General features: G+C 40.1%; 1 protein-coding gene across 4 annotated transcripts in view; it reads left to right on the top strand.

The window, feature by feature from the left end:
* MSRA (methionine sulfoxide reductase A) overlaps positions 1–12,989 on the top strand; it is a 536,135-nt gene extending 523,146 nt beyond the window's left edge. For all 4 annotated transcript variants that reach the window (XM_007476498.3, XM_007476496.3, XM_056813713.1 and 1 more), the window contains exon 6: positions 12,265–12,989. In XM_007476498.3, the coding sequence (XP_007476560.1) occupies positions 12,265–12,429 (165 nt within the window). In that variant the 3' untranslated portion in view covers positions 12,430–12,989. The remainder of the gene's footprint in view (positions 1–12,264) is intronic.

Genomic DNA, 12,989 nt, shown 5'->3' with positions numbered 1-12,989 from the left:
CAATTAAGAAGATATGGATTCCTACAGAGGTTACAAAGGTTATATTCTAAAATGGTTACCAGTTTCCTAGGATATTATTAAATATAGAAACCCTAGAAAGAAACCTACAATATGGTGATTTCCCCCCTCAAAATGAAGACATGAATGAATTAGATTTTCAGATTAGTAGTTCTTGAAGGTTTAGCTTAGATTCATATTACTTAGAAAGAATGAAGTAGCTGACCCCAATAACTTTCTCAACCCTTGGAACAGACTGGATTTTTCTTTTAAATTATCTATCTTCTTCTTGGAAGCCTCACCTTCAAGCACACGGGAGATGCTGCTTAATGAGCAAGATTAATATATCATGCTAAAGCAGTTTATAAAGGATGTAAAATTTTAAGAAATGCTCTCCCCATAATAATCCTCTCAATTACGTAGTAAAAAAAACATTATTTCCCATTTTACAGAGTAGAAGATTGAGTTTTAGAGCAATTAAAAATAATGTAGATCACCCAGCTAATATAGAGTAGTGAACCAAAATCTGTGATTTCTGACTTAATAGTATACCAGACATAGACCTTGCCCTCAAAGAGCTTACAATCTAGGAGAGATGATGAGACTTGGCCCCAAAGAACTCTGAAACAACATAAAACATAATAAGTGCACAAAAAATTCACAAACAAAATTCTGTGAGGGTTCTGAGGGGAGGAAAAGCACATTTCTAAGTGAAACAAGCAAGGGAATGTTCATGAAATGGGTAGCATTTGGAGCCTTTGAAAGATAGATAGTATTTTAGTAATCAGGAATGTTGGGCATAAGACAAAGAAAACTGGGGGGAAGGCTGAGATCTGTGTGCATCTAGGAGAAGTCTAGTTGGGCTGGAGCATTAAGTATATGAGAGGATAATGTAAGGTAAGGCCAGAGAACTGGCATTTATGAAGTGTTTTATGGTTTGCAGAGCACTTAGTTTAGAAGGCAGATTGTGGTGGGCCCTGAATGCTGGACAGAGGAACTGGTGGCATGAGGAAAAGCCTGTACAAAGGCAAAGAGATGTGAAATGGATGGTCATATACGGGGAACAGCAAATGATCTAGTTTAGCTGGAACAAAGAATAGTCCTAACTTAAAGCCTACTAGGTGGCACAGTAGACAGAGTGCCAAATCTATGAGGAAGGCTCATCTTGAGATGAAATCCAGCCTTGAACTCTTCCTAACTTTATGACCCTGGGCAAGTCACTTAATCCTGTTTGCCTTGGTTTCCTCATCTGCAAAATGAGCTGGAGAAGGAAATGGCAAACCACTTCAGTATCTTTTGCCAAGAAAACAATTTTAGTAGTGCTTTAAGATTTAGAAAGCATTGGGGCAACTAAGTGGCTGAGTGGATTGAGAGCTAGGCCTGGAGATGGGAGGTTCTGGTTCAAATTTGGCCCCAGGCACTTCCTAGCTGTGTGACCCTGGACAAGTCACTTAACCCCATTGACTAGCCCTTCTAGCTTTTCTGCCTTGGAACAGACACTTGTATTGATTCTGTGGAGGAAAAGGTTTTGGGGGGGAAAAAAGAGCAAAAGGAAAAACAAAGTAGGATCATGTACTTTCCTTAAGAGCAGATTTGTTTTTTGTTTTTCTTTTTGTTTTTTGTTTTTTTTTTACTTTTACTTATCCTCACTGCTTACCCCATTAGCTCAGTTGTGGTAATGCTTCACTAAAGGGTCTGATTTTTTGGAAAGATAATGAATTGAATTCAAGATACCATATTAAATTCCTGGACTAGAACTAATAATGCCCTTGCTATTTCTACAATCTAGACGCTCAAAAGCCACGGGACACCCATGACAATATCTCCCTCTCCTTCTGTCCTCCCGTCAGAAATGCAGTTCCTTTAGTGAGAGGCAGGGACAAAACAAAAAGCCCAGAGCGAGTTTGGCTTAGGGCGAGGGATAAAGTATGCCTGTGTTTGAGTAAAATGCTTGATGGCATTTAGACGAGGGAATGGCATTCAATGCCGAAGGCACGCTGGACCCACTGGACCCCAAAACAACAGCCAGAGCCAGTGCTGAATCTCAGTGCATCCCTGGCCACAAGTATCTGCAGAGCAGCCATACAAATCATTTGGACCTGACAGTATAGGCATTCAGAATTTTTTGCTATTCATACTCCAGGGAAGACTGCCAGGAGAGAGCGCCTATCTGCAGTCCCTTGTCTCCCCTCACTCCCCACAACCCCAATTCAAATAACCACATGATACAGCACAGGATGAAACAGCTGCCTTTCTCTTTATGTATACACTCACAGGTGCTGAACAGCGTAGTCTGAGCCCCAGAAGGAAATTTGAATCCTAATTCTCTTGTGAACTTACCTTTTTTTATTTGATTTTTGAAAAAAAAAATTTTTTTTGGTCTCATTTTCAGTGGAATTAAATCTTTAAAAAATAACTATGATTTTCTTGGGATTTGAATGATCATATATATATATAACTCAAGTGAAATTGCTTTGTCAATTCCAGGAGAGGGGAGAGAAGAGGAGAGGAGGACAATAAGAATCATGTAACCATGGGGAAACATTAAAAAATAAAATAAAATAAAGGGAAAAATTTATTTTCTATATAAAATAGAGTTTAGTTTAATATATATGTATATATGATAACCTATGTAAGTCTAAAGTTTAGGTAAATAGTAATGTGCCCCTTGAGGAGGCTGCCTTCATCCTAGTCTGCTCACTGGCAGAGTACTAACAGCCCACGCTGAGTTGCCTCGGCTGCCCTCATGTATGGGAGCTTCTTTGGAATTCTCTCCCAGAATTGGAGAGCTAGACAAAGAACGTATCCCATTTAAGCCTCGGCAGAGAAGCGTCATCTTTTAAGGAGGTTGAAATATTCCAGATTTAGTTCACTGGTGTGATTGGCAGGGCTGGGATGGGGGAGGAGGAGATGTGATAGGTCAAGATGGAAGCTTTCCTGACAAATTCCCATTCTCTCTCCTCACCTCCTTCTGCCTCCCCTGCCCACTGGCGAGAGTCCTGAAGCCACGGGGCTGCCAATCGCAAGTGCAGCCAAATATGCACCTGTGTCCAGAGCATGGCACAGCCGTTGCTGGGGAAAGTTGGCATGCCTCTGTTCCCAGGAAGCGGCGAATTCTGGAGCTCAGCTTCTGCAAGCCTGGAATAGGAAACATGTGACTAGAGACAGAAGCTGTTTTCTGTTCTAACCTAGAATGTTAGAGCTGGAAAACGTCCCAAGCATTTTTACTTAACTTTTCTGTGGTCTCAGCTCATCTAGTCTCCTTATTAGCACAATCACTGAATGATCTTGCTGATCTCCCAAGTGGACCGGGGCTGGGGTGGGGGATGGAAGTGGTGATGGAAGAAGATGGGAAATACAAAAGAATATAAGTCAAAGGCTGCTCTAGAAGAGTCTTCATTCCAGTAGGACATGGAAAGATCATCTGGGATGGGGGTGACAAGGGCTGGTCAGAATTTAAGGACAACAAATTCTTTAGGAGACCAAGTCAGGCTGTCAGAGAAAGCTTCATGGGAAAGGAGGGTCTTGAACTGGGTAAGTGGAGAGGAGAAGCATTCTGGTAAGAAGGGGCAGGAGGGGAGATTGTGAGCAAAGGTTCCCAAGGGGTAAGGAAGACAAGGCGTAAAAATCCTAGCCTGTTAGAATTGGGAGGGATCTTAGACATTATCTAAGGTCCAGCCCCCCCTTATTTGACAAGCAAGAATAGGGCTATGAAACAACTTGGCCAAGGTCATGGAGCTGGTTTAAGGCCAATTCACAGCTAGAATGCTGGTCTTCTTGTTCCTAGCACAGTTCTATTTTCATTTTGTTGCTCAGTTGTTTTTCAGTTGGATCTGACTCTTTGTGACCCCATTTGGGGGTCTTCCTGGCAAAGATACTGGACATGTTTGCCATTTCCTTCTCTATCTCATTTTACAGATGAAGAAACTAAGGCAAATGCAATTAAATGATTTGCCCAGGGTCACACAGCAAGTAAGTGTCTGAGGTCAAATTTGAACTCAGGAAGATGAGCCTTTTGGATTCCATGTCCCATGTTCAATCCACTGTGCCACCTAGCTTCCCAGGCAGCTTATATACCTCAGGGGTTTGGAGTAGACCCATTTCACAGGAGTAGGGAATTTGCATGAGTTAATTCTGGAGAGGTAGATTCGGGTCACATTGTGAACAGCCTCAAATGACATATGAAAAAGTTTTGACATAGTCCTCCAGGCAGTGAGAAGCCACTGAGAAGTTTTAAGCAGAGAAGGGACATGATGAAAGAGATATTTGGGTACTCTTAATGTTCTTAATAGCAAAAGTAGAGCATGAGCCCAATAGTGATAAGCCAGGGGAGCAGTTAGACAGATGAGGCTCTTCAAATGGTCTGAATTTGAGCTGATTGGGTCCTGAACTAGGATTGTTCAGTGCGTGTGGCAAAGGAAAGACAAATACCAAAGAAAACAAATGCAGAGTTTAATAAATAATAACTAACATTTATGCAGTACTTACTATGAGCCAGGCACATAATTATTATTTCATTTGATCCTCACAAGAATCTTGGGAGATAGATCCTATTATTAGTCCCATTTTACAGATGAGGAACCTGAAGCAGACAGTAGTTCAGTGATTTGTTCAGGGTCACATAGTCAGTACAGGTCTGAGGCTGAATTTTAACTGAGATCTTTCTAATTCTAGATCCAGTGCTCTATTCATTGCAATATTTCATTTCTGTGTTAGAAAAAGGGAAGAGAAAAATTATTTCAAGTCTTGCAGTCTAGGTGCCAGGAATAAGTTTTGTGGTCCTCTAAGACCACTTACTTATACAAGGAGAGGGTTTAGAGTAAACAGAATGGGATGTATGTTAGGAAATCATTAAAAGGAAAGAGAATGATTAGGAAGCCATGAATGTGACTTTACAGTAGCTCAGCCCTATTCTGGGACTTTCCTTAGTAACTTTGTTCTTAACCTCAGGCCTGTGTAATTGTTTTTCATTCATTTGTTTGTTCATAATTGTATTCCAATGTAATTGATTTCTTTTGTACTATATAACTTAATTTATACATGTAAAACCTTACTCTGAGGAGTTCATAGACTTCACCAAACTGACTGCCAAGGAATCCATTCCACAAAAAAAAGATTGTTTGAGGTCAATCTTATAATTGTTCAGAAGGACAGCCAAGTCAGAAGTGGTCATTTAATTCTCTGAAGACTGTATATTATTAAATTTTAAACTTAGTTTATTCAAAGACCACTCAAGATTTCTAATTTAGCTAATTTAGCTAGTAGACTCCCTCTATAGTCCAAAGAGATGCCTTAGAATTCAAGAGGGCCAGATATATTTATCCCTTCTGACTTCATCATCCAATCCCTCCCCTAGACATTTCTAATTGAAAAACAGTCACACAGGAAGTAGAATCAGAGACTTCAACTCCTCCCTCGTCACAGGAAGAGGCGGATCTCATGAAGAGGCCCTTTCTTCTTGTCATGTGGCTGGTCCACCATGGCTGCCTAGGGTACTCTTCCCTACCTGGAGGCTAGACCTGATTGATTGCATCACACAAGAGTTTTTATTTACAGATAAACAAGAAGCAGGTCTCCTCCCTACCTATCTTAAAAGCCAGCCCAGTCATATGCCCTTAACCCCCTTATCCTTAACAAAGACAAAAGATATAGACAAAAGAAGGGAGGACCCAACCCAGTTTCATGAACTGCCTGGTAGCTTTAAAATCAAACTCTTCTTGGGGACCAAAAAGGAAACCATTTCTCAAAAAAAAAAATCCCAATTTAATATTACTTCTCCACAATATGAACCACCACACTAAGGAGAAGTTAATTAGAAAGATGCTCAAAGACTATGCTTCTAGACTCTTGTGAAAATATAACTATGCCCCCCTCCCAAGAAATTCATTAAACCTTTTTCATCATTTTTATGTCATTGTGAATGTTTATCAGCTGATCCTAGGAAACAAATGACTTAAAGTGACTTTCATGGGGTAGGAAAAAGAGGAAGTAGAGAGAATAGGAGAATATCAGTTGCCTTAAAAAATGGGCATAGGTGCCATCAAAAGTGGGAAAGACTGAATAAATAAAATTGGATACTCCCAAATCTAAAATTTCGCCAAGAATTGCCTTTGCAGAAACTTACTCCAAGGGCCAGGAAACCAAAAAGAGGTTGATAATAAAGAATATTAGTTCAGATGAAAGGAGAAAAGTATAAGAGGGACATTCTCATAGAGCCCATAGATTTCAATAGAAGGGGATTTCTACATTAGGTAGCAGTTTGACTAGATGGCTACCTTTCACCCAAATTGAATATTCTATCATTCTACCATTCCATCATTCTATGAGGAATTCTATCCATTAACATCTCTATGGCTTTCCTTTGGGAAATGTTTCCTGATCTCTTAGTTGTTAGTATTCCCTCCCCCACAAAATTATCTCCTATTTACCTAGGTCTGGTATCTGTTGTGAGTCTCTTCCCATAATATAAATTCCTTGAGGGTAGTGATTGTTTTTATTTTGTCTTTGCTCCTTGAATGTAGTAGGTGCTCATTAAATGCTTACTGAATTCAATCTTAAATCTCTACAGTCCACAAATTTCCAAACAAGTTTTTGTCAGTTGCTGTGCTGTCTCTTAATATATTTTGTTGAGGAAGCTAGAATAAATGCTATTCTGCCATTTATTAGAATAAATGTGAGTTTATCAAATGAAAGGGAGGAAGACAGTAGACCAAATCTCTTCTAATAATCCTATCAATGACACTATCATTTCTCTAGGCACTATGGACTGGAACCTTGGAGTCACTTTTGACTCAATTCTATTCATTCTAATAAAAGATAAATTAGAGGCAGCTAGGTAGCCAGGCCTGGAAATGAGAGATCCTGGGTTAAAATCTGGCCTCAGACACTTCCTAGCTGTGTGACCCTGGGCAAGTCACAACCCCAATTGCCTAGCCCTTTCAGCTCTTCTGTATTTCTAAGTATTTCAAATATCATAGAGTATCATAGTATTTCTAAGACAGAAGGTAAAATTAAAAAAAAAATGATAAAATGATTCAGTGACCCATTGAGTTCCTGTTGGTCAATCAGGTTGAGGCAGAGGCATCACTTAGTCTGTCACAAAGGCAAGTCTCATACCCACCTGTGTGGGAAGTGTCACGTAACCCTACTTGTGCAAAGTGCCACATATCTACGGGGGGACTGAGCTGCATGGGCCCCCTTCTTCTGCTAATGGAAACTTTTCAGAACATGTCTATCTCATTACAAAAGTTTTATTTTTAAAAGCTGAAATCCAGGCTGACCTCCAACAATTAGCCCATCAACATGTTGGTACTTTGAAGTGTTTTAATAAACTCCTTTAATTTTTTTTTATACTGAGTTTTGATCCTTGGGTAAAAGTCCAGAAAGGGAAAGAATTTTTCTTTCAATAATTCCTCATCTAGCTGTTCACCAAGTATTTCCAATTCTTCCTTTGAAATAACTCATCCTTCCTCTTTTTAATATAAACATAGTTTTATTATATTTTCTGTAGAGGGATAAAACAATAACACAGGCCAGTAACAGAGCAAAGGAGAAATCAAAGGGCTCTGGAACTATATGAGAAAGGAGAAAACACAAGTAACTGTGGAGGTCAGCAAGAGTTTAATAGAAAAATTGACCAAGACTGAGTTTTAAAGGAAGATAAGGAATGTGCAAGGCAGATATGAAGAGGGAGCTAATTCCAGAATTGAGATGTGACTTGTGCAAATGCAGGAGGTGAGAGATGTCATGTTGGATGCTGAGGTATTGAGTAGACTAGTTTGGAACAAAAAACATGTGAAGAGCAATAATGTGAAACAAGGCTGGAAAGGCACAGTAAAGCCACTAAAGAGGACCTTAAAACTCAGGATAAGGAGGTTATGTTTTGTTCTAAAGGCATGAAAAAAACAGTCAAAAACATACTTTCTCTTACTGTATGATGGTTGTTGACTACTGGTTATGTATTAAGGGTACTGGAAAACATTAAGTATTTTGGGGGAAGGCAGCCAGTGGCTCAGCAAATTGAAAGCCAAGCTTGTAGAGAGAAGTTCTGAGTTCATATTTGGCCTCAGACACTTCCTAGCTGTGTGACCTTGTGCAAGTCACCTAACCTTCTTTGCCTTGCTCTTCTGCCTTGGAACCCATACACAGTATTAATTCTAGATGGAAGGTAAGGGCTTAAAAAAAAAAAAGTACTGTGGGGCAGTAGAAAGCTTTCTTGAGGAGTTTGCAATCTGGTAGAGGAGCCAGGAAAAATTCATACTATGGGGCATACTCTTAGGGGCACTGGCCTTTGAGTTAGATGATCTGGATTCATATTGCACCTCCAGTTATGAAATAACACAATATCTGTGTTACCGTAATCAAGTCACTTACCTCACTTGGACTTCCATTTCTTTATCCATAAAATGAAAGGTCTGGACCATAGAGCATTTGAAGCTCCTTTCCACTAGAACTGCGACAAATGCCAGATGGTTTGGAGACTTAAAACTAAAGGCAGAAGTCAGTTAAGAGGCTACCCAGGTGTTGGGTGAAACAAAACCTGAGTAACATCACCAGAGCTCACAAGATTTAGTGCTAGGACAGACCTTTAGAAAGTGTTTAGTTCAATTCCATCATTTTACAAAAGAGGAAACTGAGGCAAGAGAATAAGGTCCAAGGCACAGGTGGAGGTATTAGAAGTAAAAAGAAGGATTAACTCTTTCCTTTGAGATGAAACCTGATCTAGGACAGTGACTGCGGGGATGGATCCCATTTGAAAAGATGTGATGGTGACTTTGATGTTGGGAATAAAGGAGGAAGATGAAAAGATGGCGGGAAATTTGGAAGCCTTTGGTCTTTCTGGCAGTAATGGGAAAATTGAGATGAGCTGTTGCTTTGGTAGAAATCATCTGTAGGTATCCTCATGCATCGCCAATGGGAATATCAAATATGGAAGAGTTACAAAGCTGAAAGCCGTGTCCTTAGGTCAGAGGCCCAGAGAGATTGAGAAGCTTTCTCTCAACAGATAATCATTCAAACTGTGGCTTGACAAAGCTCATGCGGAAATTAGTGTACATGAGACATAGAAATGAGCAAAACTCAGCCTGAACCTTGCGATATGCCAGCGTTCGAATAGGAGGTGAGAAACCAAGGAAAAGTGATAAAGAAGTAGCAGCCAGAGATGCAGAGAATGCCCGACAACCCAGGTTAGAAATCTTGTGACGCGAGGAGTCACTGGTGAATAGTCAGGGAAAGTCAAAATATTGAGAACACATTATTTGTGAGGGAGAGGAGACGATTCTTCTGGAGAACCTCAGGCCTTTCATTCACATTTGTAGGTCCCCAAACAGCAACAGCGCCAGGGAAAGAGGAAGCAAGGAGGAGGGCACAGAGGAAAGAGGGTGAATGCTGGCATTGGGAATTGGCCTCAGCAGGTGTACGTTTGTAATGGCGGCCCGTGGGTAAGGGGGCCCTGCTTCAAAGTGACAAGCTCATTCTCTTTTTCCTGGTGTCACTCAATCCCACATCAGAAGAGCAGAAGGAAGCTGATTGGCATTGAAAGGACTGGCATTGCTTCCTGTTGACCCTTGTAAACCCTGTGAGAGGATTGTCTGATCCTGAGCCAGGCGGTTGGAGAGCTCTCTTGGCGTTGGTTGGTCAGCCCCATGTTGCCTTCATGGCCTGCTCTGCTTAGAAAAACACAAATCTCTTTCATCCTAGGTTAGTGAACAAAACGATACTTCCAAATTATATTCAAGGGCACAGCAACATTGAAAGCACTGTAGAAATGCTTAATAATAAAGCGAGGGCCTGTCTGGTCCTCATACATATATCCTGTTTAAGATGACATTAGATAAAGAACTGACATCACCAACAAGAGGCAGCTGTGAAAGAAAACACAGACAAGAAGAATGTTAAAAGTTTAAAAAGAATGTGTTGTGCACTCGGTCTCCATCGGTTCTTTTTCTGGAAGCCGGGAGCATTTTTCATCAGAAACCTTCAGAATTGTGTAGGTCCATTGTATTTCTGAAAAGAGCTTAGTCATTCACAGTTGATCATCATATAATACTGCTAGTCATATGAAAAAATGTCCCAAATAATTATTAATTAAAGAAACATAATTTAAAACAGTTCTGAAGTACCACCTCACCTCAATGCCTTGCCCAGTGTTTTCCCAGCTCTGCTTACTTCACTTTGCATCATTTCACCTAAGTTAGTCCAGGTTTTTCTGAAACACTCCTACTCATCATTTCTAATAGCACAATGGTATTCCATCACAATCCTGTATTACAATTTATTCAGCCATTCCCTGACTGAAGGGCATCTCCTCAGTTTCCAATCCTTTGCCACCACAAAAATTGCTGCTAAAATATTTTTCCTTTTTAAAAAAATCTCTTTGGATGTGATATATACACAAGTATAACCCAGATTAAATTGCCTGTGAGCACTAGGAGGGGAAAGAGAAGGAAGGGAAGAAGGGAAGCTCAATGATATAACATAGGAAAATTTGTGGGGAAATTTGTTATAGCATATAATTGGTAATAAATAAATAAATCATCTCTTTAGGATACAAACCGAGTCAAAGGGTATGCATAGTTTTATGGCCCTTTGGGCAGAGTTCCAAATTGTTCATCAATTAAGTGTCCCAATTTTCCCTCCAAAATTTATCATCTTCCTTTGCTGTCATATTGGTCAATCTGTGAAGTGTGAGGTACTTCAGAACTGTTTTAAATTATGTTTCTTTAATCAATAATTATTTGGGACATTTTTTCATATAACTATAGATCGCTTTGATTTCTTCATCTGAAAACTGCCTTTTCATATCCTTTGACCACTTATCAATTGGGAATGACTTGTACTGAATTAATTTCTTTAAGTATTAAGTATTGATTGATTTGGTCTCCTTGCAGCCCACATCTCTTAAAAGTCTTCTCTAGATCATAATTTGAAAGCATTGATTTTGTGGTACTCAACTTTCCTTATAGTCCAACTCTCACAGCCATATATTACAACTGGGAAAAAAACGATAGCTTTGACTATATGGACTTTTATTATCAAGGTCATATCTCTGTTTTTAGTATGCTGTTCAGATTTGTCATAGCTTTCCCTCCAAAGAGCAAACATCTTTTAATTTCATGGCTGCAGTCACTGTCTGCAGTGTGATCTTTATGCCCAAGAATATAAAATCTAACATTGCTTCAATTAAAACTCCTCATCTATTTGCCAGAAAGTGGGGGGACCAGTTGCCAAGAGCTCATTGTTGGTTGTTTGTTTTATTAATGTTACATTTCAGTCCAGCTCTTACACTCTCCTCTTTCACCCTCACCAAGAGACTTCTTAATTCATCTCTTTCTGCCATCAGAAAGTAGTATCTTCTGCATACCAGAGATGGTTGATATTTCCCCCAGCAACATTCATTCTGTCCTTTGATTCATCTAGCCTGGCATTTCATGCGGTGCATTCTCAATATGGGTTCAATAAATAAGGTGGCCAATCAGTCCTTCCACGTTCAGTTCTACCTGTTGCTTCTTGGCCCGTATGCAGGTTCCTCAGGAGACAATGAGATGATCTGGTACTTCCATCTTTTTGAGGACGTGTTGCACAATCAGATGCTTTAGGGTAGTCAGTGAAGTCGGTGAAACAGAAGTAGATGTTTTTCTGGAGCTCCTTGTCCATCTCGGGTGACCCTGCATGGACTTCTGCCATGACAAGGCAGTGACCCAGGAGGGGAGGATCCAGAAGGCATGCATAGGTTCCAATCTCAGCTCTGCTGTGTGATCTTGAGCAAATCATTTGACTTTTTTGTGCTTCAGTTTCCTCCTCAATGAAATGGGGATCATCCTAGATCAGTCAGAAGGAACATTGCATCTCGTCCAGCCCCCTCATTTGGCAGATGAGAAACCTGAGACCCAGAAAAGTCAAGATACTTGCTCAAGATGACAGGCAGGCCAAGAATTCAAACCCAGGTCCTCCAACTCCAAACTTAGTACTCTGTGCTCCCTACCTCTCAGGATTATAATGAAGATCAAATGAGGAAGTTCATATAAAGTATTTTATAAACTGTGAAACACGCTATGAATATTCAAAGGCCTGGGTTCAAATCCTTTGCTCCTGAGCAACTTATTTAACTTTCAGAGCCTCATGAAATGAGGATAACAATGCCTCCTGTGATGGTTATGAAAATCAAAAGAAATAATTCATGTAAAGTATGTTAAGCATAAAAACCATTTTAATACCAGCTGCCATGATGATGATGAAGATGATTAACAAACTACTCTCTCTTAACAGGTCCTCACAGAAAGTGGCTATGGAACAATCACAACTGATATCCAAGAAGGCCAACAATTCTATTACGCTGAAGATTACCATCAACAGTACTTGAGCAAGAATCCCAATGGATACTGTGGCCTGGGAGGCACAGGAGTCTCCTGCCCCATTGGCATTAACAACTAATTCATGCCTGCGGGATGGCATTGAGCTTGCATTTGCTATGGCACTGCTATAGGGTAATTGACCAGAGGCATAACTTTTAAGCTCTGACTCTGTTTTGGGGTCTCTAAACAAATTAAATACAGAGACACCCTGAAGCAATGTGAATATCTCACATGGAAATTCTATGATTATTGGAACCACACTTTCTGGTAGGGGATACTAACTAAGGTAATTAAGCCTAAAATGTGGGCAGTTTCTAGCTTTCAGGAGAGGTGGGGTGTGTAGGGAAAGGGTGATTGGAAGTTGTTTCTGGTGAAAAAATCTTTACTATTTCTCTGGCCTAGGCAAATGCATTCTCCCTTTCCTGTGCCTTCTGATTTTTAATCATTTGTAGCCATGATGACGTGGTTACTGAAATATTTCTCTGATAGAGCCAATGGAGCTTTTAGTACCTGTTGCAGGCTTCCTCCTGGCGACAGAAAGATGCAAGTTTGCTTTATGGATTATGATTGCTTTGCTTATAGCAATGAGAAAGGTAGCAAATGTATAATCTAATAAAATCCGAGAGTCAATAAAACCAA

The sequence above is a fragment of the Monodelphis domestica genome, chromosome 1 (assembly GCF_027887165.1).
Source record: "Monodelphis domestica isolate mMonDom1 chromosome 1, mMonDom1.pri, whole genome shotgun sequence".
Classification (NCBI taxonomy): Eukaryota; Metazoa; Chordata; class Mammalia; order Didelphimorphia; family Didelphidae; genus Monodelphis; species Monodelphis domestica.
The sequence above is the reverse complement of the archived record's forward strand: the minus strand, read 5'-3'. Positions and strand labels throughout refer to the sequence as shown.